Here is a 23,627-nt window from a genome sequence, read left to right on the forward strand (position 1 = left end):
TCAGACTGCTGCTTACCCTGGGTCTGCCTGACCAGGGCTGAGGACCCAGATGTAAAGCAGATCCTCAAAATCAGTAACTGTGGGGCCGCCAGCTGTTTCCTCCCAAATCTCCTATTCTCCCTTCACTCCGGGGCCACACCCAGCAGTGCTCAGGGATGTTCCTGACTCTGTTCTCAGGACTGACCCCTGGTGGTTCCGTTAGTGTTGCTGGGGACTCAACCAGGGTGGTGGCCACTGTCCCTGCAAGAGAGGCCAGCGCCTTAACCACTGTCCCGTCTCTCCGCTCTGCTGCTGTTTTTTGTCTTGGTTGTACCCTGACCAGCGCCTTCTGCCCAGGAGCAGTGACAGCTGCCAAGATGATCCACAGGACACTGGACTCAGAACTGCAAAGGATTCTCATGTGTTGCCAAATTTTGTTTTTTTTTTTTTTTGAATTTTCTTCCTGACTCATCTAACCAGATGAAGACCACACCCTGCTGGGGGTGGGGATTGCTGCCGTGAGTGCTGGGGGGCTCTGCAGTGTGGGGTACCCAGCACACCTCCTGGGGGAGCTCAGGTAACCCTGTGTGGTGCCAGGACTGAACCCAGAGTGGCCACCTGCAAGGTAAGCACCCACCCGCTGTCCCATCCTCCCAGCACTTGACAGTGAGACACGTTGTCCGTCAGGAAAGAGAGCCCACCACCCAGCAGCGCCTGGGCCTGGCCCCCTCCAGCAGATTCCTATCCTCACAGATTCCAGGCAGTAGTGGGATCGTAATGGGCTTCCTTAGCAGGGGTCCAGGCACACGCAGGACTGGAGAGGAGGAGTCTCTGGGATTCTCGGACTTGGGCATCTCCCGGTGTGAGGCTGAAGTGGCTCCATGACAGGCTCCACTTTAAGACCGAATCTCAGCAAGTTTAGTCTCGGTTTCCCCCATCAGAAAGTCCTGACTTCTCAGAAAACAGTATCACCCGGGCAGTTAGAGCAACCCATGGAAACAGCCTATCAGAGTAGAGGGCGTGGGCCTTTGCGCCCAGCCAAGCAGAGAGGGCTGAGGGAGTGAAGTCTGGAGACAGGAGTGGAACCAAGAATAGGAAACCTAGTGTTGGTCCCTGGAGTCACAGGATAGGACTGGGACCAGAATTGGAAACATATTGTCAGTTCCTAGAAAAATGCCGTTATGTAACCAAACCCTATATAAACTGCTCAGAATTCGAAGTCCGGGTCCTTGTCAAGACTCCACTGCATTGGATGAGACTCAGACCCTAGCTCAAGCTAGCGATAAAGGGGCCTTGCATTTGCATCCTCCCGTCTGGCCTGGTCAATGTGTGAGCGAAACTCCCTTCATGGGACGGAACAGCAGAGATTCCATCTTCCTCAAAGTCACACAGCCCCATGGCCAAGAGCTACTTCAGCTGCATTTGTCAGTGTCAACAATAGGCAGATTAATTTCCTAGGGATGGGGAGATGTTTGACCTGGGGGTGGGAGTGTGTGACTCTTGCACGGCAAGAACTACCTCTCCAGCACTATAGAGTTCTTTCTTTTTTAATGCACCAATTTTAAGACATTCTGGCACACTCTCTCCCTACACAAACAAATATGGGCATGTTGCTTTAACAAAAGGATTTTTGTGTCACTGACAGAAAAATGTTTAAGAATCAATTATCATGTCTGTGCATTACACTCAGAGACTGTGAATCTGTGCTGCAATATTTTGTCTTTTTTTTTAATTTAGTGACTATGAAGTTACAAAGTTATTCATGATTTGGTTTCAGGCATACAATGTTTCAACACTTAACCTTTCACGAGTGTCCACTTGTCTCTTCCAATCCTCCCATCCCCCGCGGACACCCCCAGCCCCTTTGCCTCCCACCCACCAGTTTGCTTCTAGGAGTGACACTCTTGGGTGACACCTGGCCCTGCTCAGGAATTACTCCTGGCTTTGCACTCAGGAATAACTCCTGATGGTGCTCAGGGGACCACATGGGGTGCCTGAGATCAAACGCCGGTCAGCTGTGAGAAAGCAAATGCCCCACCCATTGTACTGTCACTCTGGCACCAGCTATTTTAAGTTTTGCACTGTGGTTTACAGTGCTGCTCCTGGAAGGATTTCATAAATCACTTATTACCATCTTTAATATCTGGATTTTTTAATTCCCTCTCCCACAAAAGTTTCCCTATGGTAGCACATGCCATGACCTACAGCTGTCACTCTCTCATTCTTTGGAATTCTGGAAACTCGAGGATCAGTGTCCAGGGCTGACCCCTCGAAGGCTGCACGGGCCTTGCTCCCTCCCGCCCTCTAAGTCCCTTTATTTTTCCATCAGTGTAAATGGGACTTACTCTAGAGGGGAAAAGTCCTTAATATCTTCTGTCCTTTTCCCTCTCAACTCCAGCTTCCATTCCTTCCCTTCCCTTCCCTTCCCTTCCCTTCCTTTCCCTTCCCTTCCCTTCCCTTCCCTTCCCTTCCCTTCCCTTCCCTTCCCTTCCCTTCCCTTCCCTTCCCTTCCCTTCCCTTCCCTTCCTCTCCTCTCTTTTCCCCGATTCTCTATTCTTCCCTGTGTTTGAGTTATGTCATACTTCAAAGCATGGAGAAATGCCTAAGAGTCAACTGTAGTTCACCAGTTACAGAGCTAATGCCTGATTCAGTAATTGACCTCAGATGACAGACTCTATTACTCCGCCTTCCTGTGCCTGGTCCACACAGAGTCCATCCCTCCCCACAGGTGTCCACTAGCTGGCCCTGCCCTGCCCCTTTCCTCTGCTTCTTCCCTCTCCACCTTATTTGGCCTCCATCCCCTAAAGTCACTATTTTCTCCTATCTCACTTCTCGGTGAGACATTCCCCTATATTCGTAGTCCAGGGTCCTGGGGCTCTTTTTCCTCCTTCTTTCTCCGCCTCATCCTTGGGCTGAAATTTTAGAGTTGGTTCTGATGGGGTCACCAGCAGTGACAGAGTCTGAGTACCTATATCTCATCTCAGCACAGGGAGGGTACCAGTATGTTCGTGAGGCTCACTCTGGGCCTGGGTAGAGCATTTAAGACCTGGAGTCCTTGTTTATTTTTTCCCTTGTTTATTTTTATTTAAACATTTTTATTGATTAAAATCTTGTGGTTTACAATGCTGTTAACAAGGATTTCTCACGCACATGTTCACTAATAACTCTTTTTTTAAAAAAAATTTTATTGAATCACCGTGAGATACAGTTACAAACCTTTTATGACTGAGTTTCAGTCATACAATGATTGAACACACCTGCCTCCACCAGTATGTGATTTCAACCACCAATGTCCCCAGTATTCCTCCTGCCACTTCTATGCCACACCCTGCTTCTGTGGCAGGCACCTTCCTTTTTCTCTCTCTCTCTCTCTCTCTCTCTCTCTCTCCTTTTGGGCTGTTTAATCTCTCTTGAAGCCAGTTGAATATGAATGAAGAGGAGCCTTCCATCTGAGTATGTGTTTAGGGAAACTGTTCACAGCACCTGACGCACGCTAGGGCTCCCCCTAGTGAGCAAAGCCTGTCCTGTTGCTGAGCGCCCAGATATTCCCCTGGTGAAGAAGCATCATTAAAACTGAGTTTTCCAGAAGGGCTGAACCAGTCGACATTCCCACCAACAGTGAAGGAGTGTCCCTTTCTCGCCACATCCGCGCCACCATCGGTTGCTTTTGTTCTTTTGAGCCAGTCTCTGAGGTGTGAGATGGTATCTCATTGTGGTTTTGATCTGCCTCTCCCTGATGATTAATGATGTAGAGCATTTTCTCATGTGCTATTTTGCCATTCGGATTTCTTCTTTGAGAAAGTTTCTGTTCCTTTCATTGCCCCATTTTTTAATGGGGTTGGATGTTTTCTTCTTGGGGAGTTCAACCAGTATTTTGTAAATCCTTGATATCAACCCCTTGTCAGATGTGTATTCGGCGAATATCCTTTCCCATTCTGTAGACTGTCTTTGTATTTTGGTCACGGTTTCTTTGGAGGTGCAGAAGCTTCTTAGTTTAAGATAGTCCCATTTATCTATCTCTGTTTTCACTTGCTCGGCCAGTGCCGTGGCATCTTTGAAGATACCATTAGCTTCAATGTCATGGAGGGTTTTGCCAACTTTGTCTTCAATGTGCCTTATGGTTTCTGGTCTGATGTTGAGGTCTTTAGTCGATTTTGATCTTACTTTTGTACATGGTGTTAGGCAGAGTTCTGAGCCCATTTTTTTGCATGTAGCCATCCAGTGATGCCAGCACAATTTGTTAAAGAGGCTTTCCTTACTCCACTTCACATTTCTTGCAACTTTATCAAAGATCAGATGATCATATGATTGAGGGGATATGTCAGTGTATTCAATCCTGTTCCGATTCTCAAAAAATTAGAAATTGAGCTCCCATTTGACCCAGCAATACCACTCCTGGGAATATATCCCAGAGAGGCAAAAATGTATAGTTGAAATGACATCTGCACTTGTTTGTTCATTGCAGCACTCTTTACAATAGCCAGAAACTGGAAGAAACCTGAATGCCCAAGAACAGATCACTGGTTAAAGAAACTTTGGTACATCTACACAATGGAGTACTATGTAGCTGTTAGAAAAGATGAAGTCATGAAATTTACATACAAGTGGTACAACATGGAAAGTATCATGCTAAGAGAAATGAGTCAGAAAGAGAGGGATAGACATAGAAAGATTGCATTCATGTGGGGGATATAAAGTAACAAAATAGGAGATTAATACCCAAGAATAGCTGAGATCATCACCAGGAGGATTACTCCATAGCTTAGAGGCCAACCGGGCATTCTAGGGGAAAGGGCAGCTGAGATAGAGAAGGGAGCACCAAATAAAGGGTGTTTGGAGGATGTTCCCAGGAGGGAAGATGCATGTTGAAAGTAGACTATGGACTGAACATGTTTGCCACTCAATGCCTCTTTTGCAGACCACAACACCCAAAAGGAGAGAGAGAACACAAGGGATTGCCCTACTACAGAGGCAGGGTGGAATGTGGGGGATGGGGGTGGGACAGATATTATCCATGGTGGTGGAAGATTGGCACTGGTGGAGGGATGGGTATTTGACCATTGTATAATCGAAACCCAAGCACCAAAAAATTGTAAATCTACAACTGTACCTCATGGTGTTTCACTAAAAAAAAAAAAAAAACAACTGAGTTTTCTTTCTCCATATGGCCACACGGGGGCGCCACTGCTCTCTTCGCTCCTATTTTGCAGGGGCGGGGCTGTGGTCTGACTCAGGCTGAGATGCTGACCTGGAGGAGGACATCCATGGGGTGAAGGTGCCTTCAGAGAAGTGATGGGGTCAGGCTCGGGAGCCAGACGGGGACTAGAGGAAAGGAAACCTCTGGGGCCTTGTGCTGTGTCTGGGGTTCCAAAATGTCCCCAGAACCTCTTTCTCCAGCCCATGATGCCAAACCTAGAGACTACAAGGAAACTTTCCTTCCACTCCCTGTTCCTTTTCTTAGGAACATTCTTCATCTTTTATCAGTACTGCTTTTCTCCAGCTAATAAGTCCATGTCAGGAAGGTATCATGAACCTCCCACTATATTTGGATGTTACTGTTTTCTTTTCTCTCCTCGGAAACCACCCCAGTATCATGCACCCGGAGTGAGTTCCCAGTCACATCTCCCAAAGGTGCCTCCGACTGAGTTGGTCTCAGATTCTCTTTGTCTTGGATGATGTGGCATTGTAAGGAGGCTGCTCTGCTATTCACTGAAGAAACTCCCTTAGGTTGGGTGTGGTGGCCAAGGCTAGGGGTATCAGAAGCCCACAGACACACAGTGTTATTCTCAACCGCACATCAGGAAGCGCAGGAGCTATTTGGTCATCAGTGGAGATAGTCACCTTCACCCCCTGATGATACATGTTCCTCAGTTTCTCTATTTCAAGACATGTTTTATTTTGGGGCTGGAGCGATAGCACAGCGGTAGGGCGTTTGCCTTGCACGCAGCCTACATGGCCGACTTGAGTTCGATTCCTCCGCCCCTCTCGGAGAGCCCGGCAAGCTACCGCGAGTATCTCGCACGCACGGCAGACCCTGGCAAGCTACTCGTGACGTACTCCATATGTCAAACACAATAGCAACAAGCCTCATGATGGAGACGTTTCTGGGCCCGCTCGAGCAAATCGATGAACAACGGGAGGACAGTGCTACTTTAAATACTTTAAATTGTATGACACTTATAAAATATTTGTCAGATAATACTCAAAATACAAAATTCCATTCTAGTCCATGGCCAATGTTTTTTCACTGAACTAAACTATTATTTGTTTCTGCACAGCCACGAAGGACCCCTGCATCCGTATGTGGAAGGCCTGTGCCTACTGTTGAACCATATCCCAACCTCACAGAACTAACTTAGCATTCCTGACTAGAAGGGGAGGTTAGATTGAGTGTCTGAAATATTGGTCAGCGTAGACATTCTGGGGCCTGGGAATGCTGTTCAGTGTAGATTGTCTGCCCTGCAGATAGGAGGGCATGAGTTTGACCCCTGGCACCATTCCACATATGTCATGTGATCCTGGTGATGCTGTCTTGTGTGATCCCCAGCCCCACAACACAAAATAGTTCTGTCTTTGACACCACAACCAAGTGTGCCGGAGTGCCACAACCAAATGATGTTACAGCTGAACAATGTGTGAGCACTGCGTGCAAGTGTGAGACCCTGGCAAGCACCACAACCAAATGTGTGAGCACCAATGAAGGCACCAAGAGCAGTGACAACAAATGGAAGGAAAGGGACAGAAATAAATCAACAATAAAAGTGTGTTTTAAACCACCTTCTTAAAAACATCAGACCTTACAAGATAGTGAACCATGCCCAGGGGCCAGGGAGATACCTTAGCTCAAAGGGCTGGGGCACAGGCTGTGTGTGCAGCAAGCCCAGGCTCACCCAGACTGCAAGGTCCCCGGAGCACCCGTGGGAGCAGCCTCCAAGCACAGAGCCTGGAGTAACCCTGAGCATAGCAGGGTGTAGTTCCCCCACCCCGCCCCAAATGAGCAGATATCAAGAAAGGGAGAGACCCAGCAGGAGCGCTACAGATAACAGCTCCTGAGACACGGGGGAAAGGTCTGTGTGTCCCTGGTGACAGTAACTGTATCCTCACATAGGTGACTACTTTGTTGCACTTTAGTATGTTCCATGTCCTCTCCTGCTGCCCCATGTGGGTCTCTGAGCCCAGCAGAGTCCAGCCCTGCTCTCTCAAAGGCCATTCCCAGTCAGGTCACTCTCCCACCTCTGAGCGCAGCCCCACTTCCTCTTCCGAGCTGTCAAGACCCTCCCCACTGCCATGCTCAGATGATGCGTTTATCTTACATTCTATTCAGGTTTTGGGGTTTTGGATCACACCTGGATGTACTCAGGGATTAGTCCTGGTGGGGTTCAGGTGACCATGTGGGCTGTCAGGGATAGTGGTCAGTGGGGAGCAAGGCAATCACTTTATCACTTTGCAATCTATCTGGTCCCTATATCACTTTCACCTCGTATAACCAGAGTCTTAGGAGAGAACAGCATCGTCATCTCCCCACTCATCAGGCCTGGATGCTCTTTCCCCTCAGGGAGGGGTAGGAGAGCAATGGTCCTGTCCTGTCCAAGGTCCCCTCAACTTTGACCAGGATTGGCCCTTAAAGATATACTAAATAAATCAAAACAAACACTTTCAAGTTGTCCCACTGTCAGCCCCATGTTCTCTCGCACTTACTGTCTCATGTCTCCCACAGTGGGTGCCCAGATGGAGCCCAGGGCTCACCTATGGGACCCTGGTGAGAGGGCAAAGTGAAGTGTGCCAGGTGTGGCTCCCAGTGTCCCCAGGGTGGTGTTGGGGGCAGGAGACCAGGCCTGGAGATTGCTGGTCTCCCCATAGTTCACTTCTCTGCAACCTGTGTCAGCACCTTCTGCCCGGATACTCGTGACGTGTCCCCAGTCCTCACTCCTATCGGGTGTCACTGTCTAGAGCAGTCAATCAGCGTCCACACAGCTCCCAGTTATAAAACTTGTTCAGGATTTCAAGGGAGTCAGAACCCACCTGATTCCTTCAGTATGTGGGAGCCACAACCCCTACTGCTGCTGAGACCCCGAGTCAGCGCCCTCAAATGGCCTTTCTGGCTCCTGATAAAGCTGCTTAATGACCATGATCCCAAAGACTCAGAAATAAATCTCAGAACCCAGTAGCTTTTGGCAGAAGCAAATCTGGACCCTGTCGTAGGTTACTGATACCAGGCCACCTCTGGTGGGAATAGATTTTGTGCCTTGGCCTGTTTTCTGTTTCCCCTGGCGGCTCTGTGACTGCCATTCTCCAGAGTCCATTGGACAGTCAGGTGTTGGCCCGCACTGACGAGAACATGGGGGGCCTCACGGGATGGGGTGGAGCTAGTCCTTACCTCCCCACCCCAATGAGAATCCTAGTCACCATCCTCAAAAGACCTCTCTGGCTCCTGATCAAGCTGCTTAATGACCATGAGCCCAGAGACTGAGGAAGAAATCTCGGAACCCAGCAGGTTTGGGCAGGAATTCCCTGATTTAATTAATTAATTTAATTGTTAACATCTCAGATATCCAAAATCACACAACCACTACTGTGGCCATGCAACATCATATATCATTCATAATCAGCAATAGAAAACAAATTGTTTGCGGTTGCCTTTTTGGCAGATCTGTGTGTTGGGGTGAAATCTCAAATAATAATGGTGGGTCTGATGTCGAAATATTGAATGTAATCAAGGTAGAGAGGGAGTAATGTGGAAATCACTGCCCCACAGGTAGGGGGAGGGTGTGGGATGGGGGAGTATACTGGGGTTTTTGGTGGTGGTAGAAAATGGGCACTGGTGAAGGGACTGATGTTTTATCATTGAATGACCAAGACTTAAACCCGAAAACTTTGTAACTGTTCTCACGAGGATTCAATAAAAAAAATAGTAAGGTGGAGTTCATGCCCAATTCAATCAGCCTAATCAATGGCTGAATAAATAGCAATACTCCTAAACTTAAAAAATTTTAAACAATAAAGCTGCTATCTCAATGCTGGGCTTTGGGATTCATTGACATGGAGAATCCTACTGATAGGTAAGCTCAGGTAGAAGGACTTGCCAGTGATTTCTTAATTCCTGGAACCTTCCAAAAGCCCTGGAGCCTCCTCTAATCATTCATTCCTCCCCAGACTTCCTTTATAAATCCACCCCACGACATATGTTGAGTGTATATGCCTGGCCACTTCAAGAAGTGTTTTTAATAAACCCATTTCAGCCTGACTCCTTCTTGGTCCCTGCCTTTTCTTCTAGTGATCCTGTCCCAGAGCTGTCAGCTGTCTTTTCCGTTCAAGTCAGTTTCACATTTGAATCCTTGGGTGGAAGGGGGCACAGCCAGCAGTGCTCAGGGCTTATCCTCTGGTTCAGTGCTCAGGGATTACTCCTGGAGGCACTGTAAAACCATTATTGATGCTGGAGATGAAACCAGCCAGCCGAGTCCAAGGCAAGTACCTTATGATTGCAATATCTCTCTGGCCCTTGAATCAAACCTCATGCATTCAAGTCATGCATACAATCACTTAAGTGAAACCCCAAACTACACCTAACTCTATCCAGGAAAAAAAATTGGCAAGGGGCGGGGTTGATTGTGGAAAGATAGTATAGTAGGTAGGACGTTTGCTTTGCACATAGCTGACTTGGTTTTGATCCCTGGCACCACATCTGACCCTCTAAGCCACAGCAGGAGCGATCCCTAAGTGTAGGGCCAGTAGTCAATGCTGAGCACTGCTGGGTGAGGTCCAAAACAACAAAAGAGAAAGTTCCATAATAGAATGTGACTTGGCTCACCAATTTGATTCTTCATGACTTGGGGGTAATCGCCAGCATAAATGGGGTTGACAAACCAGCCCAGGCAGAACTGGAGGTATCGCTTGGCCGCCTCCATGTCCTTAGGGTCACTGATGTCCAGGGGTTCCCCCCAGGCGCAGCTCAAAGAAATCCCCACCAGCCCTTCAAGAGAGAATGGAGGAGAGTGGAGGGAATAGGTGTAGCGGTGCCCCCTCCCCCACCACCGTGTCATCAGTCTGAGCTGGGCACTCAGGACCGAGCTCACCTCGCCGTTTGCTGCGCTAGGTGATGTTGTAAGAATGCCAGGTTCAGGTGTGGGCTTGTTACAGGAAAACAGACGTGTCTTCTGTCCGCTTTCATTCTTTTCTTTTCCTTCCTCCTCCCCCACTCGCCCCCCCCCCCTTTTTTGGTCATATCCAGTGATTTTCTGCATCCTCTCTCTGCATTTAGGAAGCACTTACTCCTGGCTCTGCACGCAGGAATCACTCCTGGCAGTGCTAGGGAAACTATTCACAGCACCTGACGCACGCTAGGGCTCCCCCTAGTGAGCATAGCCTGTCCTGTTGCTGAGAACCAAGAGATTCCCCTGCTGAGGGAACGCCATGAAAACTGAGTTTTCTTTCTCCATATGGCCACATGGGGGCGCCACTGCTCTGCTCGCTCCTATTTTGCAGGGGCCGGCCTGGGGTCTGACTCAGACTGAGATGCTGACCTGGAGGAGGACATCCAGGATGAAGGTGCCTTCAGAGCAGTCCTGCGGTCAGGATTTGGAGCTGAGTGGGGAGTAGAGGAAAGGAAACGACTGGGACCTTGTGCTGTGTCTGGGATTCCAAAATGTCCCCAGAACCTCTTTCTCCATCCCATGATGCCAAACCTAGAGACTGAAAGGGAAATTTCCTTCCATTCCCTGTTACTTAGGAACATTCTTCATTTTTTATTGCTACCACATTTCTACAGCTAATAAGTGCATGTCAGGAAAGTATCATGAATCTCCACACTATTTGGATGTTACTGTTTTCTTTTCTCTCCTCAAATCCAATCCCAGGATCATGCACCCAGAGAGAGGTCCCAGTCATGTCTCCCAAAGTCGCCTCCAGCTGAGTTGGTCTCAGATCCTCTTTGTCTTGGATGATGTGGCATTGTAAGGAGGCTGCTCTGCTATACATTGGAGAAAGCCCCTCAGTTTGGGTGTGGTGTCCAAGGCTAGGGGTGTCAGAAGCCCACAGACACAATGTCATTCTTAACAGCACTTCAGGGAGTGGAGGAGCCATTTGGTTATTAGTGATGATGGTCACCTCACCCCCTGATGACGCATGTTCCTCAGTTTCTCTATATCAAGACATGTGTTTTATTTTGTACAAACAAATATATCTATTGTTGTAATTAAAGTTAAATGTACAGTGTTAATATAGTTTCTGCATCTCACCACCAACAAAGTGCCTAATACCATCCATCTACCATCTCCTTATGCTACTTATGTTATTAACATTAATTCTCCTTCCTCACCTAACCCACTCCCAAAGAGTACCTATGCTCCTTGTTTTCTTTTCCACAGTGTTTCTTTAGAATGAATCTCTCTGTAACGCTCACACTAAGAACTGTTATTCAGGTTGTATGAAACTTTCCATTTTGTTTATTTTTGGGTCTCACCTGGCAGTGCTCAGGGCTTACTCCTAGGGGGACTCAGGGAACCATATGTGGTGCCAGGAATTGAACCCCAGTCAGCTGTATGTCAGGTAAATACCCTACCTGCTGCACTCTGGCTCTGGCCTTAAGAATATTTTTAATCCTTCTCTATGTGATATTTTAAAAGTACTTTAAATACTTTAAATTTAATGACACTTATAAAATATTTGTCAGATCATACTGAAAGTGTAAAATTCCATTCTAGTCTATGGCCAGTATTTTTTCACTAAACTAAACTTTTATTTGTTTCTGCACAGCCAGGATGGACCCCTGCCTCCATATATGGAAGGACTGTGCCTTACCCTTGAGCCATATCCCCAACTCACAGAAGTACCTTAGCTTTCCTGACTCCAAGAAGAGTCATTTCTATGCTGAAAAAAAAAAAAACCGTTGGGGACTACATAAATAAAGGAGATGGACAAGAGGTTCTTGTGGGACCCCTTATTTCTTTATGGGAGCCTTATGAGACCTTCATGGAACCTTTCAACCCAGAATACTTGCACTAGAGGTGAAATGTTGCCCTGGTGGGGGGGGGGGGGTGTACAGGAGGGTTCTGTATCTGCTCTTCCTCTACTTCCATTCCTGAAAGAATCTCCCATTGAGAAAGCCCATTACAAAGATGTTTTCCCCGCATGGATGTGTAAAAGTCTATCTTGTATATTATATATAAATATTATAAATATAAATATTATATACAATTCTCAGTATTTTCACAAAGAATGTTGTTCTGATGATCATGGATTCTAAGTAATAAATATGATTCACAAAGAAGAGCCAGGGCTCAGTGGACAGGCTGTGAACCCCTCACTGCATGCTTTTCGCTCCCATTTCTGCCTTTTTCTTAGTCCTCATGGCGTCCATGGATCAGGCCCGCTCAGCTGGGGCTGGTCCCTGGCAAAAATATAATATGGTTTTTCTTCAAAGGACTTTCTAGGGCTGGTGAGGTAGTATAACAGGCAAGGTGCTTGCCTTGCACCTTGCCAGAAGTAGGTTCTATTGCCTGCATCCCATGTGTTCCCCTGAGTGCTGCCGGGAGTAATTCCTGAGCACAGAGCCAGTGAGATTCACTGGGTGTGACCCCTGGACCCCCAAAAGATATCCTGTTCACATTAATCTGTTGTTAATATTATTCCCGTTGAAGTCATTTTCAGACTTAAACTCTGCAGGAGAGATATTACAGAAGGTAAGGCACTTTGCCTTGCATGTGGCCAACATGGGTTTGATTCCCAGCACCACATATGTATGGTCCCGTGAACCTGCCAAGAGTGATCCTTGAGCACAGAGCACAGAGTCAGGAGTTAGAACTCAACACTACCTGGTGTGGCCAAAAGCCAAAATAATAATAATAATAATAATAATTCATCACCACCAACAATAAAAGGCTTTAACTCAAATTCCTCCCAAGACAAACACTGATAGGCATAACCTGAACTCACAGAAGCATCTCTGGGCTCCTCAGGAACTTGTAAGATTTAGCAAGATCCTTAAATGAAAACCATGGAAAATCCTGAGTCAGTCTCAGCCCTGGACAGGGGGAGACATTGGACAAAGATCAAGTGAGGGAGCAGGTGAGAGGGCGAAGTCCCAGGCCCCAGGTGTGGCTCCCAGTGTCCCCAGGGTGGTGTTGGGGGCGGGAGATCAGTCCTGGGGATTCCTGGTCTTAGTAAAGTAAAAGTAAAGGCCCTCCCGTTGATCATCGATTTGCTCGAGCGGGCCCAGTAACATCTCCATTGGAGACTTTGTTGTTACAGTGTTTGGCATATCAAAAACACCACGGGGAGCTTGCCAGGCTCTGCCGTGCAGGCGAGATACTCTCCGTAGCTCTCCGACCCTCTTGGAGAGCCCGGCAAGCTACCGAGGCTCTCCAAGAGGCTTGTAGAGGCTCTCCGACCCTCTTGGAGAGCCCGGCAAGCTACCGAGAGTATCTCACCCGCACGGCAGAGCCTGGCAAGCTCCCCGTGACGTATTCGGTATGCCAAACACAGTAACAACAAAGTCTCCAATGGAGACGTTACTGGGCCCTCTTGAGCAAATCGATGAACAATGGGAGGGCAGTGACAGTGGTTTGTCCCTCACCCTGGACCCAGGAGCGCAGGGCGGCGGGTCGGGCCGAATTGGGTCTCACCCCTTCCCCTCCCCCAGGCACCCACTCCATGAGGTATTTTGAATTCGCCGTGTCCCGCCCGGCCGCGGGGAGCCCCGCTACATCGAAGTCGGCTACGTGGACGACACGGAGTTCGTGCGCTTCGACAGCGACTCGGCGAGTCTGAGGATGGAGCCGCGGGCGCCGTGGGTGGAGCAGGAGGGACCCGAGTACTGGGAGCGGAACACGCGGAACGCCAAGGGCCACGCACAGACTTACCGAGTGGACCTGAAAACCGTGCCTGGCTACTACAACCAGAGCGAGGGGGGTGAGCGCGGCCAGGCAAGGAGGAGCAACACAGGGACGGGCCGGATCTCCCGGAGGCGGGTCCGAGCGTCCCCAGGGTTGGGGGACCCGCCCCGGACCTTGACCGGGAGGCGCCGCGGGGACCGGGTCCCGGTTTCGTTTTCGGTTCGAGTCTAATCTGTGCCGGGCGGGTCAGACTCTCACACCCTCCAGAGCATGTACGGCTGCGACGTGGGGTCTGACGGGCGCCTCCTGCGCGGGTACAGTCAAGACGCCTACGACGGCGCCGACTACATCGCCCTGAACGAGGACCTGCGCTCCTGGACGGCGGCGGCGGGCACGCAGGCTTGGCGAACCCAGCGCAAGTGGGAGCAGGAGGGTGTGGCTGAGTACTTGAGGAAGTACCTGCAGAACATCTGCATAAAGGGGCTCCTCAGATACCTGGAGAACGGGAAGGACACGCTGCTGCGCGCAGGTACCGGGTCCCTGAGGGTGAGGACCCCTGACCGCCCCTTGGGGGGGCGACTCCCCACAAGGAGGAAGATAGTGGGGTTCAGTGTCAGAATAGCGCCCCTTCCTCAGTCAGGAGAGGGACAGACCTGCCTGGTTTCTGTGTTCTGTACCACAGACACCCGCCCTCCCCTCAGGCCCACCCTATGTACACAGGATCCTGTAAGAACTCAGTGGGGGGTTGCGGGGGCGACCTCCTCTGAAATAACGAATGTGGGTTCCCTGGACCCTGCAGCCATCTTTGAACTCCCTCGGGTCTTAGCTCTGACTCCTGCTTCTCTCAGTCTCTCACCCTCCTCCCAGGGCAGGACCAGAGTCAGTGTGTCCTGAGAGACCCTGACCTCCTTCCCAAACCCTGTTCTAGAACTTTACAAGGAATTAGGATTTTATCCAGTTTCTCCAGCCAAGTTTGTGCCTGGATTTTTACCTCCTATTCCAAACCATTTATCCTGTTCAACCTCATTGTGGAAGTGACCCAAAGTGTGAATTTTCTCATTTTCCCTCCTCAGAACCCCCCAGGAGACACATAACCCACCACCCCTTCTCTGACCGTGAGGTCACCCTGAGGTGCTGGGCCCTGGGCTTCTACCCTGCCGAGATCACCCTGACCTGGCAGCGTGATGGGGAGGACCTGACCCAGGACACAGAGCTGGTGGAGACCAGGCCCTCAGGGGATGGAACCTTCCAGAAGTGGGCAGCTGTGGTGGTGCCTTCTGGAGAGGAGCAGAGATACACATGCCGTGTGCAGCACCAGGGGCTGCCGGAGCCTGTCACCCTGAGATGGGGTAAGGAGGGAACGGGGCACAGAGCCTGTTCTCAGGGGCATCAGGGTTGGTTGGGCCCTCTGGGGAACTGCTGAGGGTAAGGCTGAGGCTGGGGCTGACCCCTCCTTCCTTCCTTACCAGAGCCCCCTTCTCAGTCCACCATCCTCACTGTGGGCATCATTGTTGGCCTGGCTCTCCTCGGGGCTGTGATCACTGGAGCTGTGGTGGCAGCTGTGATCAGCAGGAGGAAGCGCTCAGGTAAGACGGGGGAAGCAGGTGATGGGAATCTGTCCAACATGGCAAGTCTTGAGTCTTGTCCCCCTTTAGGCTTCCCCCTATATTATTTCTCCTGCCGCATTAGCAGGAGCACTGCCCGCCCCCGTGCAGTTGCTCACACTCCCCCTGTGTGTGCCGCTCTCAGGGTTGCTCATGAAAGACACTTTCACCTCCATAAGCGGGGGATGAACATGGGTCCCAGTGTCCCAGGTCACAGGGACTGTCCCTGCTGTGCACACACCGCCAGGAGAAGGCTCCTCAGTCGTGGAGCATTTCCTTCCTGTGTGTTTTCTGGTCCTGCCCTCAGTCCTCAGAGTTCTGACGCTTCCCTGGGGTCCGGTCCTAGAGAGCTGCTCTGTGGCCTCAGGACGCAGTGCTCTTCCTGACCTTCTCTGGGATGTTTCCTTCCCCCAGGTGAGAAAGGAGGACAGTACACTCAGGCTGCAAGTAAGTGTGGGTAGGCCTGGGGCCCTGGAATCCTGGGGATAGGGATTGGGAGCTCCTGCACCCCTAGTTCCTCCTCTAGTCCCAACCCCTGTGGCTCTGACCTTGCCCTGTTTGTTCCTCCCCAGACAGCGACAGTTCCCAAGGCTCTGATGAGCCTCTCTCGAATCCTAGAGGTGAGACTCTGGAGGCTGGAATGGGTGGGATTGGGCAGAAGGGACAGGACTGGGCTTGGCGGTTCTTTGAGAGGGATGCTGGGAGCTTGCTCAGGATGTCACCACTTCTGTCACTCACCTGAGTCTCTTCATTCTTTTCTCTTACAGTGTGAGACAGCTGCCCTGTTGGGTTTCCTCACATCCCAATATTGTGATTCAAGAACTGCTGATTCTCTTTCTGCCCTGGGACCTGAGTGTGTGTCCTGCCACTTAGGGTGATGGGAGAGACTGGCCCACCCCTGCCCACTGGGCCCTCCTCACACTGACCTGCGTTCTCTTGCTGATGCTCTGGGCTGTGCCAGCAGAGACAGGAGTCACCCGTCTCCATCTGTGTTAGCTTCTTGTTTTTCTGAATAATGTTTCTCCCTTACTGAAATAAGCATCTGATTTGCACTTTTTCTAATTCCTGTTTTGTGGGATTGAGGGTTAATAAAGGAAATCCCTGAAATTTGAGAAGGAATAAATGGAAATCCTGAGACTTCCATGTGTTTTCTGTTTTGATTTGAATCTGTCCCAGATGTGACAGGAAAGGATTGAGGGCGGGGCGGGGGGGTGGGGTAGACCTGGGCCCAGTCTGTCTCTGTCTCAGCCACTGTGGGTTCTGATGTGGTCACTCATCTGTCTGGGTCATCTCTCCTACTCCTTGTCCTGGTCCCTCAGTAGTACCACGTCCCACAGGCCCTTGCTCACAGGGACTCAGGTCACACTTGGCCTCATCCTGTCCCAGGACCGTGGGCAGTGAGGGCTTCTGTGCTGGTCAGTCTAGGTTCAGTCCTGAGCCTGCTCCTCAGCCCCATCTGGGTGTTTCTGTGTTGCTTCCATGCAGGAGGCTGCCTGTTCTCTTGTACACACATTCATAGCTCATTCTCTCAGTTTCTGTCCCCATCTCTGAGCCTCAGGAGGCATTTGCCTCTCACTGTCCCCTTCAAGGCCAGCCTGAACCCTGCACACAGTAGCCTCTGTGGTATCAAGAGATGAGTTTTCAGAGCTGCCATGCTGGAATTTAGCCATCCCATCTACTTTCAAACTTAGGAGTTAGAAAATGGGATCTTGAACCCAAGATCCTCATCTAAGAGAGAAAGTGCTGTGTGCTGTGGGGTGCCAGTGTGGGAGGAGGTGACGTGAGGGTGAGAAGCACTTGTGAGAAAAGTGGAGTGACATCGATGTCACTTGGAGTAGACATTGTAACTGCTACAGCACAGCATGTCAGTTGATGTTGCATGAACAGGACAGTGTCTCTACTATACTCTACACTGATCATCTATCTACCCACTGTGCAGATATGGCGATGATATTTTGGGGTCTATCAAACAACAGAGAAGTAAAATCAGGCAAAACTAAACCACGATGCCCAATAGTAGAGAGAGAGTATGGGGAAAATTATCTGCCATGGAAGCAGGTGGAGGGTTGGAAAGGGGAGACATTGGTGGTAAGAATGTTTGCTGGTGGAGGGATGGGTATCTGATCATTTTATGACTGAAATTGAAATATGAAAGTGTGGTTTGTTTGTTTTGTTTTTATAAAGTAGTTCACAATATTTCATTACTTTAATATTCAAACACCAATCCCACCACCATTACACCTTTTCACTACCATATTATGGGTGTTTCTATCCCGAATTTCAATCCCTGCCCCAAAGCAAAACCAAAATAATATATTTTGTATTGTTTGTTACAAAAAAACGGATGAAAATGCTACAAAAAAAGTATCCTTAAAGGAAAGAGTGTGGAGATTGAAACATGAAAGCTTTGTAACTGTATCTCATGATAATTCAATAAAAAAGAAAAAAATAAGAAAATCAGGCAAAATTTACCAGCCTTTGAGATTTAATATGAAGGGACAGACTTACGGCTGAAAATATAATAACCAAGGCAAATGCCCTGGTTTAAAATTGGTAATCTGCGGGTAACGGGACCAACTTATAAGAGTGTGGGGACTGGGACAGTGACTGTTTTCCTTGCCCTGTCAGTGTGGCTCCACAGGAAGGTGACCTTTGAGGAAATATGGAAGGATGTGAGGGACTGTCTGTGTGGGTATCTGGGGCCATGCAGGAAATGTCAGTGAAAATGCACCAGGGCAGGCGCGAGTCTGTGTCAGGGAAGAGTAGACAGCAATGTGGCTGGAGCAGTCACTGAGATGAGGTCCTGGTGCCCTCAGGTCACGAGGCTGCTATGACTCTGGAAGATTTGTCTTTTATCTAAGAGGGGCAGCTACAGGCAGGTTTGAATGAAAGTTCAGGCTGGTGCGATTGTCTCTGGGTCATCAGTCTGGCTGCTGTGCAGATGGACAGGTGAGGGGACAATGAGCTGCAGGGAACTGGGAAACTGGTGCAGATTCCAGGGAAGAGATGTTGGGGGCTTTGGGGTGTGAACTGGCAAAACAATGGAACTGACTGGATTCTGCAGGCATTTGAAGCTGGACTTTACAGCATTTCCCAATATATGGAATCTGGGTTTGATCCTGGCACCCTGTATGGTCCCTCGAGCAATGCCAGGACTGATTCCTGAGTGCAGAACCAGGAGTAAATTCTAAGCACCGCCCCAAAACAGAGATATAGTAAGGGAATAATAACTGTCAAAATAGAACTGAAGATTTTGTCTATAGAACAGAACTTACTTGGAGGGGGAGGGGTCTTTGGGACATGGCAGAGGGAAGTGGGGTCTCTGGTGGTGGGTGTGGGGTGGGAGTGATATTATACATGAAAAGTATGAATAACAATATTGTAAACCCATGTGCCTAAATTAAAATGCCAAAAAAGGGGGTAGGCTAAAAATGTTTAAAATATTCTTCAAAAACATAAGGGGGTATGGTGCCGCCAGCAGGTCAATCTGTACCTGTGCGGCGAGTGCATCAGCAGCCTGATGGCACCATCAGACTTTCAGATACCCCAAAATTGTTGCTGTGCCTTTGGCCAGACCCCAAAAACTTGGGGCAAAGTTTACTAAGAAAGTAAATGGCCAAAAGTTAGGTATGTGGGAGAAACGCCCTCAAACCACCTCTGGCTCAGCTATATAACTGGAGGCATGGCCTCTCTGGTTCCTGAGCGAACTGCTTAACGGCCATAATCCCAGACACTCAGAAATGAATCTCGGAACCCAAAAGTTTTTGGCAGAAATGCATCCTGTTCCTGGAGTAGGTTACTGGCGCTGGGCCACTCCAAGTGGAAATAGGTTTCGTGCCTTGGCCTGTTCCCTTTGGCGGCCCGGTGACCACCATCTTCCAGAGGTCACTGGACAGTCAGGTTTGGGCCTGCAGTGACAAGACATGCGGGGCCTCACCAGATGGGGGTGGAGTCAGCCCTTTCCTCCCCATCCCAGGGAGACCCTGAGTCGCCGCCTACAAACAGCCTCTCTGGCTGCTGATCAAGCTAATTAATGGCCATCATCCCAGAGACTCAGAAACAAATCTCAAAACCCAGCAGCTTTTGGCAGAAATGCATCTGGACCACATACAAGGTGGCCGCCCCCTCAGAGCTTCTTAGAAAGCCAGGTGTGAGCTAGTGGTGACAGGGCAACTGCAGTCTCATGGGAAGGGGGGTGGTACCGGCTTGTCCTTCACGCCCTACCGAGGTCACGAGTTGCCCCCCCACAAGTGGCTCTCCGGTACAGACATGGCTCCAGAGGCAAAAGGACTTAATCCAGAGCCCGGCATCTTGCAGCAGAAAAGTGAATGCACCATGGGTTAAACTACAGTGCCATGCCTCCCCCGGAGGGAAAGGGTGTTGCTTCCTTCCACCTTCCCCCACCCCGCCTCCCTGGCAGCAAGGTGGCCGCCACCTCAGAGCTTATAGGAAAGCCAGGTATGAGCCGGTGGTGATGGGGCAACTGCAGTCTCGTGGGAAGGGGGACAGTACCGACTCATCCTTCACTCCTTACCGAGGTCACAAGTTGTCCCCCACGAGCGGCTCTCTGGCACAGCCATAACACCAGACACACAGAAACCAATGTCGTAATTATCTGATTCTTTGCAGAAATCCAAAATCACAAGGCCACTATTCTGCAATTCTGACCGTAGTTGGATCAGCAATTCTAATTGTTGGGGGGAAAATTCTAAACAATAATGGTGCATCTTTTGTCGAAACAATGAATGTAATCAATGTAGAGAAGACTTAAGTGGAAATCATCTGCCTTACAGGCATTGGGAGGGGTGGAAGGGGGGTATATTGGGTTTCTTGGTGGTGAAAAATGAGTACTGGTGAAGGGAGAGGTGTTTGATCAATGTATGACCGAGACTTAAACCTGAAAGCTTAGTCACTTTTCCCACAGTGATTCAATAAATAAATGGAAGAAGAAAAAAATAAAATTATGAAAAAAACCCATAATGTAAGGCCTTCTCCCCCACTCCAACGAGACCCTGAGTTGCTGCCCCTAATGGCTCCTCCGGCTACTTACTGAGCTCCTTAACGGCCATGATTCCAGAGGCACACAAAGCAATCTCAAAACCCAGTGGCTTTTGGAAGAAATCCCTCCAGACTTAATAGTTGAAATAGCTGTCCTCCCATTGTTCATCGATTTGCTCAAGCGGGCCCAGTAACGTCTCCATTTTGAGACTTGTTCTTACTGTGTTTGGCATATTGAATATGTCACGGGTAGCTTGCCGGGCTTTGCCATGTGGGCGAGATACTCTCGGTAGCTTGCCGGGCTTTCCAAGAGGGGCGGAGGAATCAAACCCGGCTCAGCCAGGCTGGCTGCGTGCAAGGCAAACACCCTACCATTGTGCTATCACACAGCAGTGATAGCAGCCATGCGACATTATTCACTCTTCATAATCGGCAATCAAAAACAAATTATTTAATGATGCCTTTTCGGCAGGTCTTGATTGTTGGGGAAAATTCCAAATAATAATGGTGGGTCTCTTGTCATAATATTGAATGTGATCAAAGTGGAGAGAGAGTAACTTGGTGATCATCTGCCACACAGGCAGGGGGAAGGGTCGGATGGGGGCATACTGGGGTTTTTGGTGGTGGAAAATGTGCACTGGAGAAGGGATGGATGTTTGATCATTGTATGACCGAGACTTAAACCCAAAAGCTTTGTAACTGTTCACACAGTGATTCAATAAAAATAAAAAAATGAAAGAATCTGAGATTAATTCTAATCTACTTTAAAAACAAATTTTAAATTTGTCTTCAAGTACAAGTATTTATATGCACTAGTTTTGGTTAAATTTGCATATATTTATCCGATCCCTGAAATGTATATCTAAATATTATTTTATGGAACTTATTGCAGACTAATAAAAAATATATTTAGGAGTGATAAAAAAAAACATAATGTAAGGGCCAGAGAGATAGTTCGGGGGTAGGGTAATTTTCTTGCACACATCCGACCCAGGTTTGATCCCTGGTATCCCATATGGTTCCCTGAGCCCACCAAGGAGTTATGAGTTATGAGTTCCAGAGTAACCCCAAAACAACAACAAATGCCAGGTGTATCCCCAAAACAACAACAAATGCCACCCCACAATATATGAGGAACAGCTGTGCAACTGCTGCTCTATATTAAGGGACAGGGACCCGGGAGTCTCCTAACTGTGCTCTGGGGCTGAGGGGCCCCTCCCAGAGATAACAGGTCAGTCTAGCAGATGGCTCAATTCTAGGTCCAACAACTCAGTGTTTCTGGCGCCCTGAGGTGTCTCAGACCACCGGAATCAGCTTGGGAGCTTCCAAAGCGACAGCCTGGGATCAGGGTGCATTTTTTATATGTTAGTCACTCTCTAGCACAAAACCCAGTAATGAGCACAGCTTATTGGAATTTAAGAAGTTTATAGAAGGGGTTGGAGTGAGAGCACAGCGGGTAGGGCATTTGCCATGCACGCGACTGACCCGGTTCAATTACCAGCATTCCATATGGTCCCCTGAACATCGCCAGTAGTAATTCCTGAAGGCAGAGCCAGGAGTAACCCCTGTGCATCACCGGGTGTGACCCAAAAAGGCAAAAAGAAAAAAGAAAAAGAAAAAAAGAAAGTTTACAGAAGCTTTTGCTCAAGAAGGATAGAAAAAGATAAGAAGGAAAACCCTTACAACATGTATAACTTATATTCTATTCCCCTTTACCAGAGGGGAATAGAACTCTCCCTTCAGTGGTTCATTTAAATTCTTTTTGTTTTATTGCCTATTAAATGTTCCTGGTATCATATATGATGAAAAGGGGATATGTTTTGAGGAAATAAGAGATACATGAGTGGCAGAAATATAAATTTCCCAGTAAAAAGAGGAATAACTGGTCACAGTCACGGTCCTCCCGTTGTTCATCGATTTGCTCGAGCTAGCCCAGTAACGTCTCCATTGGAGACTTTGTTGTTACTGTGTTTGACATATCGAATACGTCATGGATAGCTTGCCAGGCTCTGCTGTGAGGGCGAGATACTCTCGGTAGCTTGCCGGGCTCTCTGAGAGGGGCGGAAGGATCGAACTCAGGTCAGCCATGTTGGCCGCTTGTAAGGCAAACGCCCTACCGCTGTGCTATCGCTCCAGCCCACTAAAGTAATATAAGGCATATTTCATATTTTAAAAATATTCTCACATTGTTCAATGAAAAATTTGTTCAATGTATTATAAAAAGATAATAATAGCATCTTTACTCTCAAGGATGGCTAATAAAATAGTAAAGAGAGCTTCAATTGGGGTAAATATAAAAATTGTATTCTAGTCAAGCCTCTTAAAGAATTGAATGAAAAGTTTATATTTCTGTGTACATTTTGATAACTACTTTAAAAACAGCAGACTTGTATAGTTAATTAAATGCTTACACACTTCAATCTCAAGAAGAGGACTTTTTAATGGTCTGTATCTTGAAGAAATTTATGTATTCTGTGTCTTTTTATGTTCCGAGGATCAATTCTTCTCCAGTGTCAAAAACGGCATGATAAGATTTAAAGATGACCGCTGGACTAGAGCTGTTAACGACTGGATTCCATGGGATGTCAAAAGACCGCGTGGCCACCCACCTACCAGATGCTCAGACTTCTTCATCAAGATCATGAACGATCGGTTTGAGGCTCTTCAAGTTCCTAGAGCAAACAGATGCCATTGGGCTACACTAGCACGCGACAGGGACAAATGGAGACATTACTGCCGCCCGCTCGACCAAATTGCCAATTAACGGAAAGTCAAGTGATCAAGTGATCAAGTGTCTTTTTATAGCAAGGTTGAGAAAAGCAGGTGAGTAATGTGTGCTTTTAAATAACTTTGTTATAAAATACTTTAATAGAAGCTTTATTTAAAAGAATGTCACTGTTTGTGTGTACATATACATATGATTTTTGAAATATAGAAGAGTAAGGATCTTGTCTTTATCTTTTAAGTTCGATCACTTGATCACTTGACTTCCCGTTAATCGTCGATTTGCTTGAGCGGGCATCAGTAACGTCTCCATTTGTCCCTGTCGCATGCTAGTGTAGCCCAGTGGCATCTGTTCATTCTACGAACACGAAGAGCCTCAAACCAATCGTTCAGGATCTTCATGAAGAAGTCTGACCATATGGTAGGTGGGTGGCCACATGGTCTTTTGACATCCGGTGGAATCCAGTCTGTAACGGCTCTAGTCTAGCTGTTG

The 23,627-nt window shown here is 48.4% G+C and overlaps 1 protein-coding gene across 3 annotated transcripts in view; it reads left to right on the plus strand.

The window, feature by feature from the left end:
* The window catches only part of LOC130035205 (patr class I histocompatibility antigen, A-108 alpha chain-like), an 86,189-nt gene extending 69,716 nt beyond the window's left edge, over positions 1-16,473 (plus strand). Inside the window, exons 2-8 of one of the 3 annotated variants that reach the window (XM_056126771.1) lie at positions 13,616-13,884; positions 14,059-14,337; positions 14,882-15,157; positions 15,278-15,394; positions 15,827-15,859; positions 15,985-16,032; positions 16,180-16,473. In XM_056126771.1, coding sequence (XP_055982746.1) covers positions 13,746-13,884; positions 14,059-14,337; positions 14,882-15,157; positions 15,278-15,394; positions 15,827-15,859; positions 15,985-16,032; positions 16,180-16,184 — 897 coding nt within the window. In that variant the 5' untranslated portion in view covers positions 13,616-13,745 and the 3' untranslated portion in view covers positions 16,185-16,473. Of the gene's footprint in view, positions 1-13,615; positions 13,885-14,058; positions 14,338-14,881; positions 15,158-15,277; positions 15,395-15,557; positions 15,726-15,826; positions 15,860-15,984; positions 16,033-16,179 lie in introns of those variants that run through there. The other 2 variants (XM_056126769.1, XM_056126770.1) reach the window with 2 other exon arrangements.
* Positions 16,474-23,627: the final 7,154 nt, after the last annotated feature.

This window comes from Sorex fumeus, unplaced genomic scaffold (assembly GCF_029834395.1).
Source record: "Sorex fumeus unplaced genomic scaffold, SorFum_2.1 ptg000063l, whole genome shotgun sequence".
NCBI lineage: Eukaryota > Metazoa > Chordata > Mammalia > Eulipotyphla > Soricidae > Sorex > Sorex fumeus.